This window comes from Pituophis catenifer, unplaced genomic scaffold (assembly GCF_029215685.1).
Source record: "Pituophis catenifer annectens isolate HBS135680 unplaced genomic scaffold, rPitCat1.0.hap2 SCAF_3, whole genome shotgun sequence".
NCBI lineage: Eukaryota > Metazoa > Chordata > Lepidosauria > Squamata > Colubridae > Pituophis > Pituophis catenifer.
In genome coordinates, this window is record NW_027256883.1 from 174,889,902 (window position 1) to 174,912,704 (window position 22,803).

Sequence of the window (22,803 nt, forward strand, 5' to 3'; positions counted from 1 at the left end):
TTTAAAAACAAAGAGGTTTATTTTAAAAACTGCCTTCCATTTGAGTATGGTTGTTATGCATTTCAGATTTCACAAGTCATGGGACAGTATTCAATAGTTAAGAACATCAAATAACTATGTTTCACTACCTTCTCCAGAAGTTCTCCTAGCATCTCATTACAAAACCATGATGTGCCACATCAATATGCCTATAATTTTTATTCCAGTATGAAATTTGGGCTTGAATATAGTGAATAAAATAGAACATTTATAAAAACAAACATTGTTAGAAATCAATGGTGGACAACCCCGACATCTAACAACACATTTTACACCAAACTTGCCTGTTTCTATGCCTTTCCAAAAAATGTGGAAGCTCATACTGAAGGCAGGAGTTTGCAAGATTTCAGTCTTTTTATACTCAAGGAATCCTGGAATGTCCGCTAACTTCAGAATAGCCAATTCCCTTTTCCATTCATATGCACAGCTGTTTGGATCTGTTATACAATCTAAATTAAAGCAATTAGATTCAAAGTGTCTCCCTCCTCTCTCCATGCATTCCTAAATGCTGAACCAAAATAGGAGAAGTCATAATATAAACATATCCAAAGTCTTCTTGCCAAGTAGCAAACAAGGGAATCTGCAGAACAGTGTCTAGGAAAAGTTTTCCCTAACCAGATGCCCTGTAATTCCCAGAATTCTTAGCCAGCATATCCTATAGGAAGAGCAATCCCAATGTGTTTTGAGAAAGCCCAGTTAGGAAGGCTTCTCTAATGAGTATTGTAAGACAACTTAAAGGCAAACGACACTTTAAGATTCATAGAACTTACAATAATACCATTTTTGTTATATTACTTATCAAAGATGTAGGGGAGTAGAGTGAAATATTAAGTATCTGCTAAAAAAACTATGGAAGTTCTAAATACAGCTGCTTTCTGAAGTGGCCTCTCTTTAGGGAAAGATGTGGACTTTGAAAAGGAAACTTGGAAGGCTGGGTCAGGTCCAACAAGATATGCTATGCAGAACATTTTTCCCAACTATTGTCTCCGGCCCTTTTTTTAAAAAGCACATCCTAAAGCTAAGATAAAAATTATTTTGCATGCACCTTGCTATTGTTACAAGTGAGGTTTTGTCTGCAATGCATGCTAGAGAACCATGGAAAGAGTTGCTGTTCAAGAAACAGAAATCCAAAAAAACTATCAGATTTTATTATGCACAGTTGAATGTATAAGAAATTCTGTATCAGGAAATTGGAGAAAGATTTTTTTTTGCTTCACACTAGAAGATTCCCCCAACTGGAATATGCCAAATTGAAGCATTCAACCTCACAACTAAACTGATGTATATGCTATGTGAACTGAGTATATTAAATTATAAATTTGGCCAAAATCTAGCAGGCAAATCCAGAGAGGCCTGTAAGATTTATTCCACAGTAAAAATACACAAAGAAAAATACGCATCTGCAACATTTTCAAGGTTGTATAAAGTATTGCCAACAAAAATTAAATGAAACCAATTCTTTTTGTATTATTGTCCAAATCACTATAAAACTTCAGTTTCTTGCAGAATTTGACTGGCTGTAATAAGCAGCTGGAAGGCATCTCCCATTCATTTAACTTGAAATTGTTATAGGACCATTCTTTGCTGGAGTATTATTTAGCTCCATTATATATCCCCACAAAAAGAGCCATTCCAGAGGAAAGGACCCAGGAAGTACAAACTATGCAGTGATAATATCGTTTTTCCCAGAACGGTGGTTATTCTGCACTGGGATTGTGTGATGTAGAACTTGATGGTCCCATCCAACTGTTGTCAATGAGTTTTTATTCAAGGGAGACCACGATAAGCCTGTTACAAAATCTCGATGAGACCGATTCCTAAAACTGGGAAAGATAGGAAACATTTCTGCTGTTAGTTTAGAAATCCACAGGTGAGTTCATAAATAAATAATTATTAATACCAGACTACCTGCAAATTACAACGAGAAAGATGTGAATTGCTAAAATGAGGAAAAACTAATGTTTGAAAGCACTCCACATGAGGTTATCTGTAAACATTGACTATGCTCCTTCAGAAATAAGGCAATGAGCAAAAACTGCTTTACTCTGTTCACAAAGGGCCATTCTCCATGTAGCAAAAGGTAGGACATTATTATTTGACTCATATGCAGAAGAGACCAACCAATGAAAGGGCTTCTGGAAGGAAACAAGACTTCTCCTCACTAAAGTCCCACCCATTTTCCCCAAAATATGCAGCCATTAGAGTGACATAAATCCAGCTTTCAGTCTGCATTTAATTTCCCAATTTTAGATAAACCCTTATTAGTGAAAGCTAAAGGAATACGCTCTATTTACAGTCCACACATTATCTATTGGGATTTTCAGATGGCGGAGATAATGTTGGTGTTCCACTATTTGAAGATCCTGGTGGATAGTGGGTGGACTATAAATATTTTAAATAATATAATGGTTCCAGAGAAGGAAATCCTTAACAATTTCTGAAGCATCAATGTAAGCAACAGTTTCTAATTTTCTCTTGTCTAGAACAGAGGTGGTAGCTATTCTGAACAGAGTCTACAGACGTACTACCTCCCTGCAATGCAGCGTCCAATTTCCAACTGAGGAAAATACACTGTATGGAATTCTTCATTTTACTGTATTATTCTACATGCAAACTGCTTTCATTGTGCAAGGATGACTTTGGATAAATAAATTCTGGATAAACTCTGTTCTACTCTTGCATGGATTCATTAACCTGGTAGACCAATTATGAGGCTCAGGTGATTTGCCTTTGGCCACAAGATCCAACCAGGATAAAAACAAGCATGCTTTGTTCTGATCATCACTTTAACCGGAGGTGGCAATTTGAATATGAACTGCAGTGCACAATTATTTTTATATAAATATATGCAACTTTTAACCAAGACGGCAATCATATCACTGAGAGCCTAAATGACTATATGGCACAGAAACTGAGAGAACTGCAAGTGGATTGAACTCTTTTGTAACTCACACTTCTGAAAAACTGGAGTCAAGAACAACGACAGAACAATCTTCACTGATAGAAGCCAGCTGAGGTGAACTAGAAGAAAAAGCTTCTATTAACACATACAATATTTTTTCTGTTTTTTGTTTAAATGTGACAAACAAATATGAGAGCTTATTAATGACATATAAATAAACGTCATAGCAAAGAAAACCTTATAATCTGTATGTTGAAACTGGGGAAGAAACAGAAATAATTATCAGATCAACGCATGTGAGCAGACACAGAGATATATTTATGACTGATACAGGAAAGACTAAGGGATAAAGCAAGCAATGTCATCCAACAGGAGAGGTATAAAAGAGACTGCCTGAAGTGGGGGAAAAAAATTACACTATATATTTAGTGAGTTCCAGAGAGAATGAATGGATTAGGTTTACATACAAGAACCTTTTTTTGTAACAACACAACACAAGATGAGCAAAGATAAAGTAGCTTTTGTAGTTTAAAACTGAAATTAAAAGATTAACAATATCTTAGTAAAAGCCAAATCTGGTTAGGTAAATTCACTGTTGTATTTTAATTTTAGCCAAGCATACCAATCAAGTCTTTTTTCGTTACAAAAGAGCATCAACTGAAAATAAAGATACTAAATCAAATTTGTACTAAAAGAAAATATTGCTCAGAATCTAGAAGAATTAGTAACTTTTTAGTCTTCTTTGTCTAAAAGGCAAATCTAAAGTTGAATGACAAATTTCTAAAGAGAACTGTAAATTTGAAAAAGACTTTCCGTAGAGACCTTCTGTTGACTACTGAAGCAGACTAATCTTCCAGGTCCCAAGTGACAACCTATAACCAGAGCCATATACTTCTGAATTAGGGAACATAGATCTTTGTAAATTCAAATGGCCATGCGTAAATTCTTCTGGATTTAGCAATTTTACAAAACATCAGGAAAGGGAAGAAGCTTTTTTATCACCTTTTACAGATAAACCATTTTTACATCTACTTGGAAGGGAAAAAGCTGTAATGCTTTGATAGTGTTTGTAAGTGCAAGGCAAGATTAGTAGGCCTTTTTAGTTTTCATGGTGCTGTTTGTAGAGTTTTTAGAAAGCTTTTCTTTGTCTGGTGAGTGTACATGTAATTATTATGAGATTGAATCAGTCCACTGCAGGATGAAGGCTTGCTCATGAAGATTATAGATTATAGATTATCTATCAATTTGATCCAATATAGATTAGTATACATTTATTTATTTATTTAATTGATTTGTAAAATTTCTTGGATATCCATCTTACCACAGAATAATTCTGGGTGGTTTACAATCTTAAAAGGATAAAAACTATATAGGGACATATATTCACTCAGCCACCTTCTATGACTAGAACCTGAGTCTCCTCACTCCCAGTCCAGCCCCTTAGCCATTACCTCACGCTGGCTCTCATATGAATATGAGATAATGTACACTTATACACATGAACCAGTTGACATCCATGAGTGAACATCACATACATTTGTAAATAAAAGTAACAGACAAACTACATACAGTTCCTTTTTTTTTTTTTTTTTTTGACACTGCACTCCTACCTGTGTGCAGAAAAAGCAAATCCTGTGATACTACGGGAATGCACAGTTGAACTGATGATGGTATCTGGATTCTTTGTGTCTATAAGTGCAATCATCCCACTTTCGTCACCTTTGAAATAACAATGGAGAACAGCCAGCTGGAGTTAAATGGTTATTTAATAGGTAAAAATATGTAATATGTAAAAAGGATTTTTTTAAAACAATTCCTTACCCAAAACAAAAGTATCATTTTGATGTGGATGCCATGCCAGTGAGGTAGAAAGATTACAAGAGGCATTGCAAGCTGAATATATGTAATGACAGAAAAAAATATAATTAGGTTCGCAAGTCTTTCCGTTTCATGGAAGACAACTGATTGCTAGCTAATATTCAAAAAAAAACACACACAAATAGACATTTCCTCCTTTAAACTCATTTTGTTAGCTTATTTCTATAAAAAAAAAGCAGTTTAAGACTTAATCATCTATCTAAAAGTATCTGATTTTTACCTAAAACAAAAATAGGTTGAGATAAGTTTTAGTCATTTACTTATTTCTTGCATTAATATTCTGCTTTTTCTTTGGGATCTAAGGGCAGAATTAGAATTAGGAATTCCTCTAATTTTATTTCCAAAGTCACCATGGAAGGTTGGTTAGCTTGAGAATGCATCATTGACCATAAGTGACCTTTCAAATTTAAGAGGAAATGTGAAACAGTCCTATATTTTATGCTACACTATTTCAACTTTATATCTTTTGATTTTCCTTTTAGAAGGCCAAAATCTAAGAAAAAAAGACAGGGATACAAAGGGGTGGGGGGAACACTTAAAGCTGCTGTCCAGAGCACTTAAGCACTTGAGCACTTAATTAGATTACTTGTTACAATACTTCTGGATCCTGCATGCATTTCTACAATAAGGACAATTTAACATAAAGATTTTTACAATTCATAATTGGATTTCCTTCTTGAATTACATGATTCAAGTGACACCATCTGCTGCCAATAACTATGCTAAGCACTAGGGTGTGAGCTGGCTTTTAGGCATACTGGTAAACCACTAGTCTTGGGCAGATTAATATACTCCATCTGACTCCATCATGCAGTGAGCCTCTCTTACCCAATCTCACCTCAAACCCATTCTTCTCATTTTACTGACTTGGAATAATGTTATATTTCTGCATTCCACAACTCACAATTAAAGCCAAGTGCGAATGTCCCAGGCTTTGACTCAAAGTGAGAGTGCAAACCACAACTTAAGTGATCATTAATATCCACTCTGTATATCTATAAAACTGCTCTAATGACTAGATTGTAAACCAGAGAATAGATTCCATACATGAAAGAATTAAACAAACTCTTAAAGCATTCTTACCATAACTTTATTTTGTGATTATAATTTTTGCATAGGACAGTGATTCAATGTTAAGAATGTATGGTTAGAAAAATTTGTTTCATGGGGAACAACCACATTTCTCTCTAACCTTTATCATAAAGATCTCCAACAGTTTTCTGCTGGAAACTACAGTTCACTGACATTTGAAAGTTACAGTCATTTGACTGTACATTTGAAAGGTACAGTCACTTGATCCCTTGGGCTGTTTCCCTGAGATTTATCATCTTCTCCCTGTGAGACTGGAAGGAGTGATCCGACCCTAGACAGGCAAAATCTTACATGTGTCCATTCCCTGCCAAAAAGACCACAATGCAGACTAGGCATAAAGAATTTTGGAATCAAAAATTTAAACCTTTTCCAACTTTTTGCCAATACCAACTGTCCAAAAAAATAAATAAATACTGATGCTTCTTTAGGTCTTCTTCTGATGGCAATGGATGAAATACTCTATCCACCTCCACCAAGAAGTGGGTGTGCCCAGGAGTATATGAGAGTTTGAGTATCTTAAAAAATTGTATTCTTAGGGCCTTCCAACTGGCTACGGAATAGCCTACTCAAAGGTTATGTCGGAGGGGAAAGAACCAACATTTTTTCTACTTAAAGGAGAAACATTTCCAAAACTATCAAATATGAGACATACCAATTCGAGATGCTGGCTTTGGAGATCTGGTATCCCAGAGTAAAACCCTGCTATCCTAAAGAAGTACAAAATTAATAAAACAGAATTAAAAGTGAAATTGTCAACCAAAATATACTCTGGCATTCCAGTTTTTCCACATTTCCCCATTTCTTTGCAATACTGTACTATTATCCTTGTCATCCCTTTGACACTATCTAAGATTCCATTCACTTTTGCCTTGAGAAAAAAGAGGTTAAGTCTACAGTAATTCAGAAATTAAAAAGTGGAGTTTACCTCAGCGCAGGACAGGAACACTGTATCCTTTCCAGGGCAGGAGGCCACACAGGCCACTTGACCAGAATGGGCTAAAAAATAGGGCAAAATGTATATATATTAATCTGCATAGAACAAAAAACATAATGCTTCTTTATGCTTTTTCCTGATTAGTACAATTTTTCTTCTTAAATAACTTTCAAAGAATCTCAAAAAGTAAACAAGGAAGTAACTGCTGGACAACAGTCTTGTGCAAAGGGAGTAATAAAACACAAGGTTCGGGGGGTTTTACTTCATAATGAAATATGATTTATTATTTCATGGTTAAGTGCTTGGTGGCTTTGTTGATTTGGACAACTTAGAGCAAGTACAATTGTAGAAATATAATCAGCGGAATTCTATTCAGATTCTTAATATCTTGCAGTAAAAAGCAATGTTTTGTAGCCAAAAGCCTAAATTGAGTGCATTTCAATAATCCAAGAATTCCCCTTGATATTTTTCTTTAATTGAAACTGCCTGAAATCTATCTTGTGGGAATGAGAATGCTTTTAGTCAATTTGAGCCACCACAATTAACTTAAAAATTAAGAGGTTAAAAAAAAAAATCCTGGATCATCTCTTAACAATTATAGCTCAGAATTTTGACTCATCTCATGTATCAGCTAAGTAGAGTAATAACTTGTTAAAAACTGAAATTGGGGTGCCTCTTTCTGATTTTAATATCTTGTTTTTTTCACATCGTTGTTTTGCAGTAAATTTTAAATACCTGAGCAATCCAAAAATTTCATATAACTTTCTGTCTCCAATCCATGCTGGACAGAACTTGAAACATGACTCACACAAAGGAAAAGCAGCAGCTACATGACTACTCCTTTCAAACTCCCTGTCCAGTCCTGTCCACCATGGATGGCATAGTCTTCACCCCACTGAGATGAATTCAGCTAAAAAAAATTGGATTGATAAGACCACTTGAAAAATAGTAACTCTTTCACAACAAAAATTGATTTTTGAAAACTACTGGGTGTCTGAAAGAACACCAATCTTCTGCCAAGTTGTCAATCATACCTAGTACAAATTATGACAAAACTCAGATGCACTCACTGTAAATAAGAGAAAAGAAACTGGACACCAGTGTGTTGAAGGAAGACATTTTGATTCAACTCTACTCATTCATGAAGTTTATTAGATCAGATTGATATAACTGTCCTCAAACCTCCCATATGAGGATACACTGGGACAAAGGTGAATCGCTTGCAATTTACTTGGGAAGAAAGGCAAGATGAAATAATTGAGTAAGGAAATATTTGGCCAGTTTGGCTCTTACCTCTATATGTGCTGAGTACTGTTTGTTGAGGGATATCCCAGATCTTCACACTAGACATAAAAGTTAGATCAGGTTTATGAAAAAACATAGATGTTTTTATATAAAGCAGAAAAACAACAGCACAAGAGTCACCTGAAATCTTTGCTGCCACTGATAGCCTGTGTATTGTTGGAAACAACACTCACAGTTGTCACAATGTCATCATGCTCATATTTACAGAATTGGTTCACTATTAGAGTCTCATTCTCATCCAGCTCCCAAAATTCCAGAGCACCTGAGGAACAGGAAAGAAGAAAATCAAATTCATACACTGCAGCTTGCCTTATTTGATTGTCTTAGTCCTGAAACTTCAGTTTGTATACAACTTGGCAGCTGGGCTTGTCCTGGTAAAAATGTAGAGACCATATTACACCTGGGCTTAAAGTACTCCAGTTGTCATTTTGTTTCTGGGCAAAATACAAAGTACCTCTTATGACCTTTAAGGCCCTACAAGGCTTAGATCCAAGCTATCTGACGGAACACCTCATTTCACATGAACATCTATGCTTTTACAGATTGTCTACCTTAGTGTGGCTAAAGTTGCTAAGAGTTTGTCTGATTTGGAACCAAGCCTTCTCTTTTACAGTCTCAGTTCTTTGGACCACATTTCCTATAGAGATGGGCCTAATATTTCCATTAGCTTTTTAAAAACCCATTAAAGCACATATGTTTCTGTCAGGCTTTAAAAGTTGATTTTCAACAGTTATTTTTAAATATGTTTAAGTTTCCTATGTTCAATGTTTCTAATGTTTGCATTTAGAAAAAATATTCAACTGTTAAGTCCCTGAACGATTTCAGTACTGAGCAGTGTGTCGAAATTAAATAGTCACCAAGTTGCCAATATGTGGTATTTTGATTTGTTCCATCAAATGTTCATTGAAATATGGGATACCCTAAACTACAATAAAATGTAGCTTCATTACAAAAAAAAGAAAGAAATTACTCAAGTACTCACAAGAACCTTCAATAATTTTTACATCATTGATTGTTTGGCTAAATCACACACACGAACAGATAAGGCAGAGAGAAGCAGACACTTTTAATTTGTCACTGGCTTTAAGAAAGAAAGAAAGCAAAATCTCAAGCTTGCATTTTGTATCCAAACTCCATTGTCCAGTTCCTCCAGAATATTCTGATTTTCTGTAGGATCATTCTGCTATTTTTCTGGAAATGATTCTTCCAATATGGGAAGTAGTTTTCAACATTCTTGAATCAACAGGTTCTAGGAAATTTCATTCTATCTTTGACACTATCTTTCAACTCTAACAAGTTTTAGGAGACAAATATCTTTTGACACTCACCTGAATCTGATGCTACCAAGATTCCTTTGTCTGCTACCCACTTCAGATCTGCTATACCTGCTTCAGTTTGAACACCCGCAGAGCAAAAGCCTTCATTAGGAGCTCTTGATGTATCTTTGAATACCCAAATGGAACCAACCCAGCAACGACCACTCAAACTGGATGCTCCCAGGAGCAGAGAACCATCTGAAAAGCAAAATTAAAACAGATTAGTGTAATAAATATTTTAATGTATAATGAATAAAACATTGAGTTTTGCATTTTACCCAGGACCTTTATTTTTCAGCAGAGAACTGTTCCAATAAAGAAAATGTAGTTTTGTCTTGAATGATGTTCTTAAATTCTTAGTCCAGCTTTGGATTCTACTCATAGTGAGGGCGGGAAGTATAGGCTTCTTTTGCATATACTCTCAATTTACCAAAAAGAATATAATGAGTTTATGTATAAAGTATAAAAATATGAAGAACTAATGAAATGCTGAGGACAAAAGTATATTTCATGATGGCACTAAAAATATCTGAGTAATAGAAGGGAGTTCATTCAAAGATAATCTAGCTATTTGCCAAGGTGAAAATTTAGACTCAAGAGTTCACCAAACTGTTACTTAAGATTTTTTTATAACTAAAAAAAGACCAGAGGATTGTTCAATTCTGGTAAGGTTTGAATCTGATTTTTTAATAACAAAAGTTTATCCATCTTTTAATAATGATGAAAATGCCTCTTGAGCATCAGAGGTGCCCTTCAATCAACATTCGTGTGTGTGTGTGTGTGTGTGTGTGTGTGTGTGTGTGTGTGTGTGTGTGTGTGTGTTTTCACATATGGAGAAAAGCTGTCTTTCCTGAATGGTGTCCAGGTGTATGAATAATGCACTACCCTTGAATACTTTAATACACAATTATAGAAGCAGACTAAAGCACAGTGGTTGCTATTAGCAGTTTACATTCCTAAAAGTGATTGAGAACCTCAAAGAACTTTCATATAGCCAGGCAATATCTATATTTACTGTATTCAAAATTGAGACAGACAGTTTAAAGTATTATTTGGAATCACACTTTGAAATCGACTGATCTAGACTAGAGTACCCTTGCCTACATCAGACTAGGATTTCTGCAACTGCCACTGTCAATCCTGATCACTTGCTATGAAGGATGGGGATTATAGGCAAGGATAACTGGAGTTTGAAATGTGGGAAGACTGATCCTACAGTAAGAGTTTTATACTCTGTAGTGATTCAGAACATCACAGGATAATTGTTGGGTTTCTGTCATTCTTTTAAAAAAAGCCGAATAAAAATTATAAAGACATCAAAGAAGACATATTTAAAATTGCATATAATGAATACTACATAAATATACTGCTCAAAAAAAATAAAGGGAACACAAGCAGAAGACATCCGAGATCTGAATGAATGAACTAGCCTTATTAAATACTTTGTTCTTTACATACAGTAGTTTATACACTGTTCGAACAACTAAAGGGAACACAAAACTACTGTATGTAACGAACAAAGTATTTAATAAGGCTAGTTCATTCATTCAGATCTCGGATGTCTTCTGCTTGTGTTCCCTTTATTTTTTTTTGAGCAGTGTATATTAACAGAATGAAACTCGGCTCACATGGCAAAAATAGCCAATTTAAAAGAGGCTCCAGCTGACAGCGGAGTTCACGAGAAAGATAACGTGGGCACCCACAAGGCATACGACATCTCGGATCCCCAGCCACCATCACCCTGTAAAAGCTTGCAAGATCTCTGAAATGCAGGCTACAGACGTTCGGGGCTACACCTGACATTATTCCCAGACAGCGACGGTGATGAGTTGTAACAAAGGGCGCCTGGGGACACCACCTTGGTAAACACTCATGGGGTACCTGTTCGGTAATGGGCCCGGTCCAGGTGGCGCTCCATACAGGCGGGAGCGTTGGGAGGAATATTCCACTCGGGTCCGGCTTCTGCCTCCACTGCATGGCCGGGACTCGCCTTGGTTTCTTCCATAGGTGCAGCAGTGAAATGCGGTCCAACAAACTCCAAGCACGCCCACGTGTTCCAAAAAAGACACTCTTACCGCCCCGATAGTACTCTTCCTTATCTCGCGAGAACTTCCAAAATACCCTCAAGGCGGAATTCAAGCCTGTGCATGCTTTTCTCGCGATATTTTCCTAGACCGTATAATCGAATTCTATAGAGCTAGAACCAAGTGTTTCTCAATCTTAGCAATTTAAACCGTATGGACTTCAACTCCCAGAATTCCGCAGCCAGAATCTCGCGAGAACTTCCAAGATTCCCTTCCAGGAGGGAGTTAAGACAGTAAAAGATTTTTCTTGCGGTATTCTCCGAGACCACAGAATCAAACTCTATAAAACAGAATAGGAACCAATAGAGAATAGGAACCAATGTTTCTCAACCTCAATAACTTAAATTGTGTGGACCAACGCCCAGAATTTCCCTGTTAGAGAAAATTCCCCATGGTGGTTAGGGAATTCTGAGATTTAAAGTTCACTCAACTTAAATTGCAGAGGTTCAGAAACACTGAAATAGAAGACGCTTTAACTGAAGAATTAAGGCATGAATTATGGAGCTTAACCTTTTGTCAGTGCAGGAATTCAAATTAAAGTACAGATGGCTACCATGCCTGCATTTGAACATATCCTAGAGAATGCTATTAAAAGAAGTCATATTTTAATATTCTTATAGACTTGACCCTTTTCTTATATGAATGCATGGCTTTGTAGCCATACTTTGGAATGATGGAGGACAGGCCTGTAGGTAGCTATTATGAATCATGATGTCAAAATGATAAAAAATGTCATATCACAGTGCAAACCTTCCCTTTTTGTAGTTGTATTGCACTACTGTCCTATACTAATATGCAATCAACTACTATTCCAAGATACTTTTCATAAGTACTTTTGCCAGGCCAGGTGTCCCCCACTCCAAAGTCTAAGTGAAAATGTTAAACTGCATTCTATCTGTAGTATTCATCTCCAATCTATCAATGTAATTTGAACTGACATTTATCAGAAACAATTGTAAGACTTGGGTAGATGGATTAGATGGCTGTAATCATGTTGAATTCTGGAAGTCGGCTATCCTACTGTATTGTTCTAAATAGCTGTACCTTGAGACTTCCTGGTACATTACCAAGTGTTCATAAATAAAATTTCAACTTCAGCTGTGCAAGGCAGGGGAATGTTTTTATTTTACATAATTGCTCATTTATTTTGGTTTTGATTGTGACAACTTTGGAGGTTCCGTTTAGAGGTAACAAAAGACGTGTTTTATAGATAAGTAAAAGTGGCATCGGCTTGCCTTGAATTGATCTCAACCACAACCTGGAAAAATGAGCGCAATGATATATTTAAGTTGTGGGGTGGTATGAACCACTGTCACTTTTCCAATTGTTTAAAATGGTCTTATCAGATTTCCCCACAAACTCAAGATCGAAAAAGAGCATAATATTTCAGCATCAACGAAACATAGTCCTGCATTCACCAATAGATGTCCCTGTGACTGTCGAACTTTTTTTAAAAAGTTTTTAAAACTCCGCGGGTATTCCCCCGCCCCCAAGCTTTTTTAACAACTCTCAGTTGTCTTGGCGTAGCTCTATGGCAAGGGTTCCCAAACTTGGCAGCTTTAAGACTTGTGGACTTCCAACTCCCAGAATTCTCCAGCCAGCTAGTTGAAGTCCACAAGTCTTAAAGCTGCCAAGTTTGAAGACTTCTGCTCTATGGTGATAGCTCCTGAGTCGGAGGCGGAGCTAAGAGGAGACAGCGCGAGTCCGATTTTCTCGCGAGAATCTGGGAACGGGGGCGGCCATTTTAGTTTTGTGACCGGGGGTCACAGGGACGTCGGGCTGTGAGGGGCAAGGCGCGATGTTCTCTCGGTTGGCGTTGCGTGCCCTGGGTGAGTGAATGAGAGAGGGGTGGCCCAAGGGGCGCGAAGCCGTGAGGGGGGGGGGAGGATTGCACTGTGACCTGATCTGCTTTTTTTTTTCTCTCTCTCTCTCTCTCTGCAGCCCCGGCCGGCCTGAAGAGTTCGGTGGCTCTACCCGCCCTGTCATCGGGGTGAGTATAGCTGGGTCAGTGGGAAAGGGAATGAGACGCGCTGATGGCCTTGAAAGGCAGCCGGGCATCTGGGTCCTCTTCTCTGTTAAGGATACCGGTTTTTGTTCCTGTGGCCTCAAGTGAACCACACGCCATTTGTCCCAAAAGGTGCTATTTTTCAGGAGGCAACTGGACTTTCTTGTTTTCTCTTTGAGGACGTTTCGCTTCTCCTTCAAGAAGCTCCTTCAGCTCTGACAGGATAGTGGGGAATGGAAGGATTCCTATCCTGTCAGAGCTGAAGGAGAAGCGAAATGTCTTGAAAGAGAAAACAAGAAAGTCCAGTTTTTAGAATAGAATAAGAATAGAATAGAATTATTGAATTGAATTGAATTGAATTCTTTTATTGGCCAAGTGTGATTGGACACACAAGGAATTTGTCTTTGGTGTAAGTGCTCTCAGTGTACATAAGGAGAATAAAATGCATTCATCACGAATAAAAAGATACAACACTTAGTGATAGTCAAGGTTACTAATAAGCTATGAAATTGTACCAGGAAACAAAAACAATATAAATTGGAAGATACAAGCAACATGGTTATAGTAATAAGTGGGAAGAGAGAGATACTTGTAAGGAAGAGGAGAAGAACAGTAATACCGTCTTAGTAAATTATTTGACACTGTTGTGGGAATTAATTGTTAAGCAGAGTGATGGCATTCGGGAACCTTTGGGACAACCATGACCTGGATGACTGAGAATCTCTACAGACACATGCCATCTGAATATCATCATCATTTTGGATAGCAAAGGCCTTTTGATTGAAAGCCTTAGATGAAATTAAGGAAATTGCAATGAACCCTGCGGTTGGTCAGCGACTCTTGACCACCTTTACTGTGGTTTATACATTGATGCAGATTGATGCAGATTTATTATCACAAAACATGGGAAACAAACCTGCTTTAGTGAATTGTTCTGGCTACAAGGAGGATCCATTATTCAAGTCTGGTCTCCATTAACTATAGGAAAGATGGTCTTTGTAATAAATGTTCTTGTGCAGACATAACTTGGCATAGTGATAATGAATGGTTTAAAATATTTGCATTTCTCCTTAAGATTGTATGTGTATTCATAGTATTCAATATGCAAGGTTTTTTATTTGCATTTTATGTCCCTTGAAAATTATTGCCTGATTATTTTTTGAAAAATTATGGAACATGAGGCCAATATTGTAAAAGTTCAGTTGGGAGGTGAAGAATTTGGGAACTTATGTTTATATTTGCATAACCTGGCAAGGTGCAATGTACTTACAAATGTTTGAGAAATATGCCGGCTTCTCCTATGGCAAAGCATGGCTAACAAATAATGAATGATATACTATGCTAGGCAAATTAGAAAATCAGATTTTCTTTTAATAACAGACGTACTTGGGAAAATTGTCAAGAAAACAATATGAACTGAAATAATTGGATTTATTTAACAAAGTTATTAAATAACTTTTTAAATTACAGCATATTTCATGCATCAAGATCACTTCACACAAGTCAACAGCGCTTGGCTCCGGTGCCAGCTCTTCCAGAGAAAGGTGGAAAAGTTCGCCATGGAATAATCCCTGAAGAATTTTTCCAATTTTTGTATCCTAAAACAGGAGTCACAGGTATACCTTTGAAACTATTCTAGTATTTATTTAGTACACTTAATTTCTTATTTTTCAAAGTATTTTATATATGCATTAGGGAATATTGAAGTGCTGTCGTTAACGGAGGGATATTTTATTATACTAATTACTGGCGGTGAAATGATAAATACTAGGAATTTATTTTTAAATTATGCATTTAAGCATATTTGTGGCAAATGCAGGCTTATGCAATGAATTTTTAAATGCATGTATTTACTGTTAGCAAATAGTCAACCACAATAAAAACTGACAGTCTGGGGTGACACAATCCCACATATCAGCATTCTGGGTTTTACCCTTATTTGCAATATTCTCCAATATTTGCAGAAATGCCAAGGCCTTCTGGGCTTCTGAGTGAATGGTGTTCCACAGGGCAGGAGCAGGAATGGAGAAGAAATGCTTTCTAGGTCCCAATATATGACAATAATTAAGGGATGGGACCTGGGGCACAGCCACCCTGTCTGACTTGGTGGGATGTTTTTCCTGAGGAAGAAACAGTACTGTAATTTTTTTAAAAACAAATGACAGATATTTTTGTAGTTAGGCCTGTGCATTTATCAACTCATTTCAAGATTAATATAGCAGAGCCCTTCTGCTATAGCGGAAAAGCCCTATTACAAGTTGACTCTATTACAATTACAGATGCCATTTGGTATAGTGATTTAGCACCAAGCTAAGAAATGGGGAGTCTGTAAAGTTTAAACCTACCTTAGGCAAAAGCACAGTAAATAACCTTGAACTATTCATACACTCGCAGTCCTAGGAAGCAGACAATGGGAAACCCCTTCTGAAATCTTGCCAAGAAAACTACAGAGGCTTTCCCAGGCAGTCACCAGGAGTCAACACTGATTCATATAACCAGTAGCATTTTAGAGAAAGTGGTGAAATGATAAAATCCATGAAATATTACTTTAATTTTTGAAAAGAATGTTAATTAAACTTGCTTAACTGCTATATCTTGATGAAATTTTGTAAGAAAAAAATGACAAATTAAGGTTTGCACTTTCAGGCTTATGTGACCTGCCTCAAGAGCAACAGCTTTTGCCTCTTGCAGTTTACATACAGGGGAAAGATAATGTGTACAATATTCTCGAGGATCATTTTAGATCCTTTCCATTATATTGAGTATTTCTGCCTTCTGTATAATATTATATTTTGCTTATTGTTAGGTCCATATATGCTTGCAACTGGACTGACATTCTACTTCCTGTCTAAGGAAATTTATGTAATAAATCATGAAACAATAAGTGGTGTTCTTATTGTGGGTTTAATAATCTATGGAATTAAGAAGTATGGTCCTCTTGTAGCAGCTTTTCTTGACAAAAAAATGGACGTAAGTATAGTTCTTCAATTGTATTATACTTTGTTGAATTGCTTATTTTGTTGCAGGTATATTCCCAGGAATATTATAACTTAATATATTCTGCATAATGTGAAGCATTTTAAAGTGATCTTTAGAATACAGAATACTTTTTGGTATTTGCAAGCACTATTATTGTAATAAATAGCTCCCAATTTAACTTTGGCCTTTGTAATTCCTATTTTAATTATTTACTACTGAGATTTCTAGTTGTTGTAGGCTGGTTGTGAATCATTTGGAAGAAAATACAATGCATTAACAGCAACAAAAAAAGACAAAAACAATAGAATAAAAATGATATCCATCAGGGGCAGACCCAAACTAATATCCTCCCAAAGCTTATCAAATATCCAGGTTTGTACAGCCCTGCAAAGCCCAGATTTTTAAGGGCAAGGAGTTTGACAAAAATATCATGCGTGTGTTTACACAGACTAATTCCATGATTTTCATCCAGCTGCTTCCTAGACAAACATGTATAGGATTGTAACACAATCCTAATTTTTATATTATTCAAAATCCTCTTGCAGATAGTCCTTGGATTGCAGCCCTAATTGGAGCTGGAATTTGCATCACTAAGAACAGCAGTTGTTAAGCAAAGCATCACATGGCTACACTGTCTAGTGATAGCAGTCCTTGCAATCCAGATTGCAGTCATTAGGCCACAACTGTGTGGTTGTTAGACAAGGACTTCATTCATCTCTTGTTCTACTTGAACCTCCTCTGCTTCACCTCTCCCCACTTGCCTCTTTTGACTGCCTGTACTCTGCTGTCACCTTCGCTGTTCCAGTTGACTTTCATCATTCTTTTTCTCTCAGTGCTGGCCTGGTTGAAAGGGCAGAGAGGTGTGTGGGGAGAGAGATAGAAGTGGCTGGTCCATTGGCAGACAAGGCTCTGTCACCTTGCCACACATGTCCTTGGAAAGCACATGTCAAGATTTTCAAGGAGATAATAAAACTACCCAATAAAATTTCTTACAGAATTTAATGTACCTAAATATTCTACGTGTCTGTGTGTGTGTCTGTGTTATTACTAGAACTGTTCTCCAGAATTAAGAAATGCCATTGGAGTGTTGTTATCTGAGTCAGGATGATAGGCCCAGATATTACTTATCTGTTCAAGTAGAGAAAAATAAATGAAAACTGTTATAATCAGCTGTTTAATTATAAGCAGCCAGTATTCTTGTATTCTTAAACAGTATTGTGTTTAACTAATGGGAGAGGCAATACTGTCCCTTGTAGTATTCAATATTATATGAACTGGGAAGTCTGCTGTGTTTATCTCATAAAATGAGAAAATAGGTCTTAATGATTCTAGTTTCTTCTAACAAACCACTGTTCTGTGTATTATATAAATGAAATAAACGTAACCATCTTTATGTGCTTGGTTATTCTTGCTGGTAGAAGGAACCAAATGAGAGCAGTGACCACCTGTATTCTGCTTGTTAACGGTTAAACCAGAATTCAATCTGAATGTAGCCTATGATGTTAAATTGCTAGTGTTTGTCAATCAGCAACTTCATTTTTTTTTTTCAGAATAATAATTATACTTTCTTTTGCCAATAGTATTGTATTAAGGTAAAATTGGCATGTAGCAAAAGACTGAACATTTTGATTTCTTTTAGGATTAAACTGGCTTATATGTCTCTCATTTTAGGAGCAACGTGATGCTTACGAGAACTTTAAAAGTCATCTTATAAATAGATGCCAGGAGGGAATTGAGGAGGAGAAGAAAGAACAATGGAGAATTGAGGGTCGCCGCTATCTCTTTGATGCCAAGCGGGTAAAGTAGGAAATGGGATGATGCTAAAAATTGCTTGGAAACAACTCTCACAAGCACTTTTCTTGTCCAAACCAGCTAGGGCTGACAGGAATTAAAATCCAAACTTCTGGATGTTACCAAGTTATCTTCCCTCACTCTAGAACACAGCCTTCTGGTAACTATTATAATAATGAATACATGGTTTCATTTTTATGATCATACTTGTGATTTATGAGAGTAGTACTTAGTTTGTTCATACCTTAGTCATGTTATAGCTGGACTATTCTGATAAACTTTACATGGGTTAAATACTAAAAAGTACAACTGGTACAGAATGGTTCATCCAGGTATCCTCTGCTTTGTGAACTACACTTAATCATCTTATACTTTTCATACAAGATTGATATGTCTTGCTGTCCTATTTTCACACTTATTTTTCCATTGTCTTCCTTTCTTTGTGTAATTTTCTATGCTTGCACATCACAGAACATGGTCTGTCACCACTTATGTTTTTTTCATTAGTTATATCACTTTCATTATAAATAATTAAATCAACTATGCTTTTTTTATTTACATTCATTCCTTTGCATCTGTATGCATGAACATATTTATGTTTCAACCACATACTCATTCTTATATATCACATAAATATTATAATCAAAATAATAAGAAATCTCACGTTTTCTTGTGACTCTAGAACAATATTGCTATGATCCTGGAGACCAACTATAGAGAAAGGCTTCTCACTGTATCCAGGGAGGTGAAGAAGAGGCTAGACTATCAAATTGCATTACAGCAGCTCAAGAGGCGTATGGAACGAGATCATATGATCAACTGGGTAGAACAAAGTGTTTGGCAGAGTGTTTCAGCCCAACAGGTACTTAGCAGATATTCCCTTACAGATGGTTTGTGACCATTTTACTGCTGGAAAAGCCACTAGATTTCCCTTCCTTTACTCCACAGTGAAAAAAATATATCTATCCAATTGGGTGATAGATTCATCTTTTTGATCTAAAAGTTAATGTTTCATTTTATTGATTTTACACTTTTGTATTTTGTTGAACCATTTTAATCAAAATCTATTTGTGGTCATGTATACTCTATTGTTCAGTCTGTGGTGTTGATACATGTAATAAGTATATGCTACATATTTTTACTGTCACATATTCTTTGAAAAAGGACAAGGTGACTCAGTGGCTAAGACGCTGAGCTTGTTGATCGAAAGGTCTGCAGTTCAACAGTTCGAATCCCTAGTGTTGCATAATGGGGTGAGCTCCCGTTACTTGTCCCAGTTTCTGCCAACCTAGTAGTTTGAAAGCATGTAAAAAATGCAAGTAAAAAAATAGGGGGCCACCTTTGGTGGGAAGGTAACAGCGTTCCGTGCGCCTTTGGCATTTAGTCATGCCGGCCATATGACCACAGAGATGTCTTCAGGCAGCGCTGGCTCTTCGGCTTTGAAACAGAGATGAGCACCTCCCCCTAGAGTCAGGAACGATTAGCACATATGTGCAAGGGGAACCTTTACCTTTCCTATTCTTTGAAAAGATTTTAGAAGAGGTTTTCAGAATATATGCTGGACTTGCAGACTCTTCACCTCATCAACGTCTTCATAAAGTTTCAGATTGTTAATTGATCTCCAAATATATATGGAAATAATAAATATTGCTTTAATTAATAGTAGTACTACAATAATAATAACCCAATATTTACCTTTGGAAGTTAGTATGGACCACGTTGAGAAACCTTCCTGTAAGGCAACCATGTCTTTTTTCAAGCTTCCACAGACTGGAAAGAGACACTGCTGCATTTGTGGCCACACAGAAGTCTAAAAAAATGTTGCTTGGTTGCTCTAAAGATATCCTACAGTTCTGAAATCCAGTGTAGCTTTGAATTAATTTCAAAACATACAGTCTCTTTGTACATCTTTTCTGAAGTATACAAGACATACAAACAAAAGCAACTCTTAGATATTACCCATTAATACTTATTGAGGAATAAGCAATATTTTTGGACCAGTGGGGACTACTGAAATTTTAAGGGAAAATTGTGAGTGTCACAAATGGCTGTCATGGGCTACAATGTTAAGCCTATGGATAAGTGCTATTTTACTTTTAAAGTTGCTGTGTGATGTGTTGTTTTTACAAATAAGAATTATATCAACTTTCCATTTTGAAAATAATGACCAGGCAGGAAAACAACTAGATGCCAGGCTCCTTTCTCAATCTTGGTACTTTTATTTTATTTTAAATATAGCAAGCTGTAAAACAAATTACAGACTTCTTTACTGGATTCTCCATAGCAGCTGGACTCTTCAAAATCATTATTACAAAGTAATGGATGACAGTCTGTTATTTGGAAGGGGTTAAAGACAAACATAAATTGAGATTCTCATTCTTTAAAAGTAAAGAAAGTATGGGAAAAAGTGTTCTTTCTAATAATATGTGTGTCATGGTGACCATGGCAGCTATTTTCGGAGACCCCCCTGTCAGGGTGGCAATTAATCCCATTCTGCTTTTGGGTAATTGCACCTTGATTAGAGAATGGATCGTGACCTTTCCCTTGGAGTATACTTTACGAAAATAAAATAAAACCGAGATATATTCTAATAAACACATTTTATTATAAAGAAGTAAAAAAAAACATCTTACTAGTTAATTAATTACATCTTGGCAGCGTTCCTGCCAGACCTCTTGGCAGGCGAACAAAGAAAGTTAGAAGAATGTGGAAGAAAAAATGTGGACATGCGCAGTGGCTTCTGAGATAAGAAGCTCTGCATCTACCGTAAAGCTTAGAATGGGAGCCCAGCTGACAAATACAAAAACGCAGTGACACCGCCAATAATATACCTCAAAATCTTCACCAATCTCCACCCTGTAGAGATTGGGAACTTCACTGTCATTCATTATTAGAATGGCAACTATTAATTTTTAACTTATTTGTCAAATCATTCAATTGGGGCTAAGAGCCATGTTAGCCCCAATTACTAAGCGAAACTGCTTTGTTTTGTTCTTTATTTTGCAAGTTTGGCAAAACATGGCTTATAGACTCAGCCAAGTATGAGTTATTCAACAAATCATAGTTAAGCATATATAAAAGTATGTGGAACTCCATTGGAATTTGGAGTGGGAAGTTTTTTTAAAATATTTCTGTATTAAAATTAATAGACTGCAATTATTTCTCTAGAGGCCCAAAACGGATTTTACTTTAAATGAATAGTTATCAACTATAACTTCTGTTTTTCTTAGCTTTTTTAAAAAAAATTGAGATTAATTACTGTGTTTGGAGATAGTTTTCCATTGTAATTGTGATAGAAAGGCATGATTAATTATGTTTTCCTTAGCTCAAAATGGAGAAAACTGAAAATATGATATGGCATCCTTTTTCCTCATAAAATTGTCTTATCTTTTTTCATATCAGTCCATGCTGAAAAGATTACTTCATATAGCAATAGTATGCTTTAACAAAATGCTTTTATTCTAAATACAGGGAAATTGGTCTAGGGTAGTCTGAAATCTTATCTCTACATTCTAAGATAGCACAATTTTTGATTGAGAGGATTGGGTAAAGAGCCAAATATTTTTCATGATATCAATTAGATTCTCTAGGAATGGGTTTCTTTATGTTACATTTTTCCTTCATGGACCTGAATTATTTAAGAACCATGTATGTTCTCATTTTTTGTGTAGTTTTATATCTGATCAGTAGATGATTTTTCTTTTAATACTGATTTTTGAAAAGGTCAAATGCAGTTTAAGTAACCTCATTCTTGATTTTAAATTCTAATTTTCAGTCAAGACTAAATGTTTTAAAGTTTGTGTACATTTAATAGTATGTAATTTGTATTTGTACAGAAGCCAATTGTATAGAATCATAAAGCTGCAGTGAACCTCCAGATCTTGAATATTTTTTGTAGGTTCTTTAAACTTAAATGTTAATTTCTTTTCTATATTATAGGAGAAGGAGAACATTGCCAAATGCCTTTTGGACCTGAAAGCATTGTCAAAGTCTGCCCAAGTATCTCTCTAAGTCGAACATTGTTGAAACTTCCAAAATTGTACAATTTCTATCCTTAATTAAAACATAGTATCATGGTTTGGTTTACTCTGAAAGTTCCTTGAATGTGTTCCTCTCCTTATATTTTCACATCACAGTATTCAGAAAAGAGATACCTTTGCAAATTTAACCACAAAATGATGTAAATGAAATTTATATTTGTCTTCTCTAAATATGGCTAATACTATTTCACACACTTAACAGAAGTGTTTTGTCAGGCCTCTTCACAAACTTGGAGAAAGGTTTTCCTGTTTAAAGAAATCAACTTAGTTAATGCAGCTCTTAAAATAGTGGCACACTGGTGGCATAGGATTGGAGTTTATCAGGTTGAGATTTTATGAAAGTAATAGCTTGATATTCAGCAGATCAGTAAATAGCATTTTTTAAAGATTTAACACTGGTCTAGTAAGGTCTGTTAATTGCTATTCTTAAAATGCAGT

At 36.0% G+C, this 22,803-nt stretch overlaps 2 protein-coding genes across 2 annotated transcripts; one reads left to right on the forward strand and one right to left on the reverse strand.

Moving 5' to 3' along the window:
• WDR77 (WD repeat domain 77) lies at positions 1-11,551 on the reverse strand. Its single transcript, XM_070939819.1, has 10 exons — positions 11,348-11,551; positions 9,479-9,664; positions 8,271-8,412; positions 8,139-8,188; positions 6,837-6,907; positions 6,564-6,618; positions 4,763-4,834; positions 4,552-4,660; positions 2,992-3,060; positions 1-1,862 (listed from the first exon to the last, which is right to left on the reverse strand). Exons 1-10 carry the CDS (start codon positions 11,469-11,471, stop codon positions 1,700-1,702), a joined length of 1,041 nt encoding a protein of 346 aa, XP_070795920.1. The 5' UTR covers positions 11,472-11,551; the 3' UTR covers positions 1-1,699.
• Positions 11,552-13,268: 1,717 nt separating this feature from the next.
• On the forward strand, positions 13,269-22,419 carry ATP5PB (ATP synthase peripheral stalk-membrane subunit b). Its single transcript, XM_070941569.1, has 7 exons — positions 13,269-13,379; positions 13,492-13,540; positions 15,026-15,171; positions 16,362-16,525; positions 18,206-18,331; positions 19,008-19,187; positions 22,265-22,419. The coding sequence occupies exons 1-7, from the start codon at positions 13,349-13,351 to the stop codon at positions 22,334-22,336; spliced, it is 768 nt and encodes a 255-aa protein (XP_070797670.1). The 5' UTR covers positions 13,269-13,348; the 3' UTR covers positions 22,337-22,419.
• The last annotated feature ends 384 nt before the right edge of the window (positions 22,420-22,803 follow it).

What these genes read in the sequence shown, in the direction of transcription:
- WDR77 (XM_070939819.1), bottom strand. Translation starts at nt 11,471, where the DNA reads ATGGAAGAAACCAAGGCGAGTCCCGGCCATGCAGTGGAGGCAGAAGCC. An exon ending in CCGGGCCCATTACCGAACAG is followed by an intron (nt 9,665 to 11,347) that starts GTACCCCATGAG and finishes TTTGCTTTTCAG; the next exon opens with ATGGTTCTCTGCTCCTGGGA. An exon ending in AAATGATACTTTTGTTTTGG is followed by an intron (nt 4,661 to 4,762) that starts GTAAGGAATTGT and finishes GTTATTTCAAAG; the next exon opens with GTGACGAAAGTGGGATGATT.
- ATP5PB (XM_070941569.1), top strand. Translation starts at nt 13,349, where the DNA reads ATGTTCTCTCGGTTGGCGTTGCGTGCCCTGG. An exon ending in GTTGGCGTTGCGTGCCCTGG is followed by an intron (nt 13,380 to 13,491) that starts GTGAGTGAATGA and finishes CTCTCTCTGCAG; the next exon opens with CCCCGGCCGGCCTGAAGAGT. An exon ending in CTACCCGCCCTGTCATCGGG is followed by an intron (nt 13,541 to 15,025) that starts GTGAGTATAGCT and finishes TTTAAATTACAG; the next exon opens with CATATTTCATGCATCAAGAT.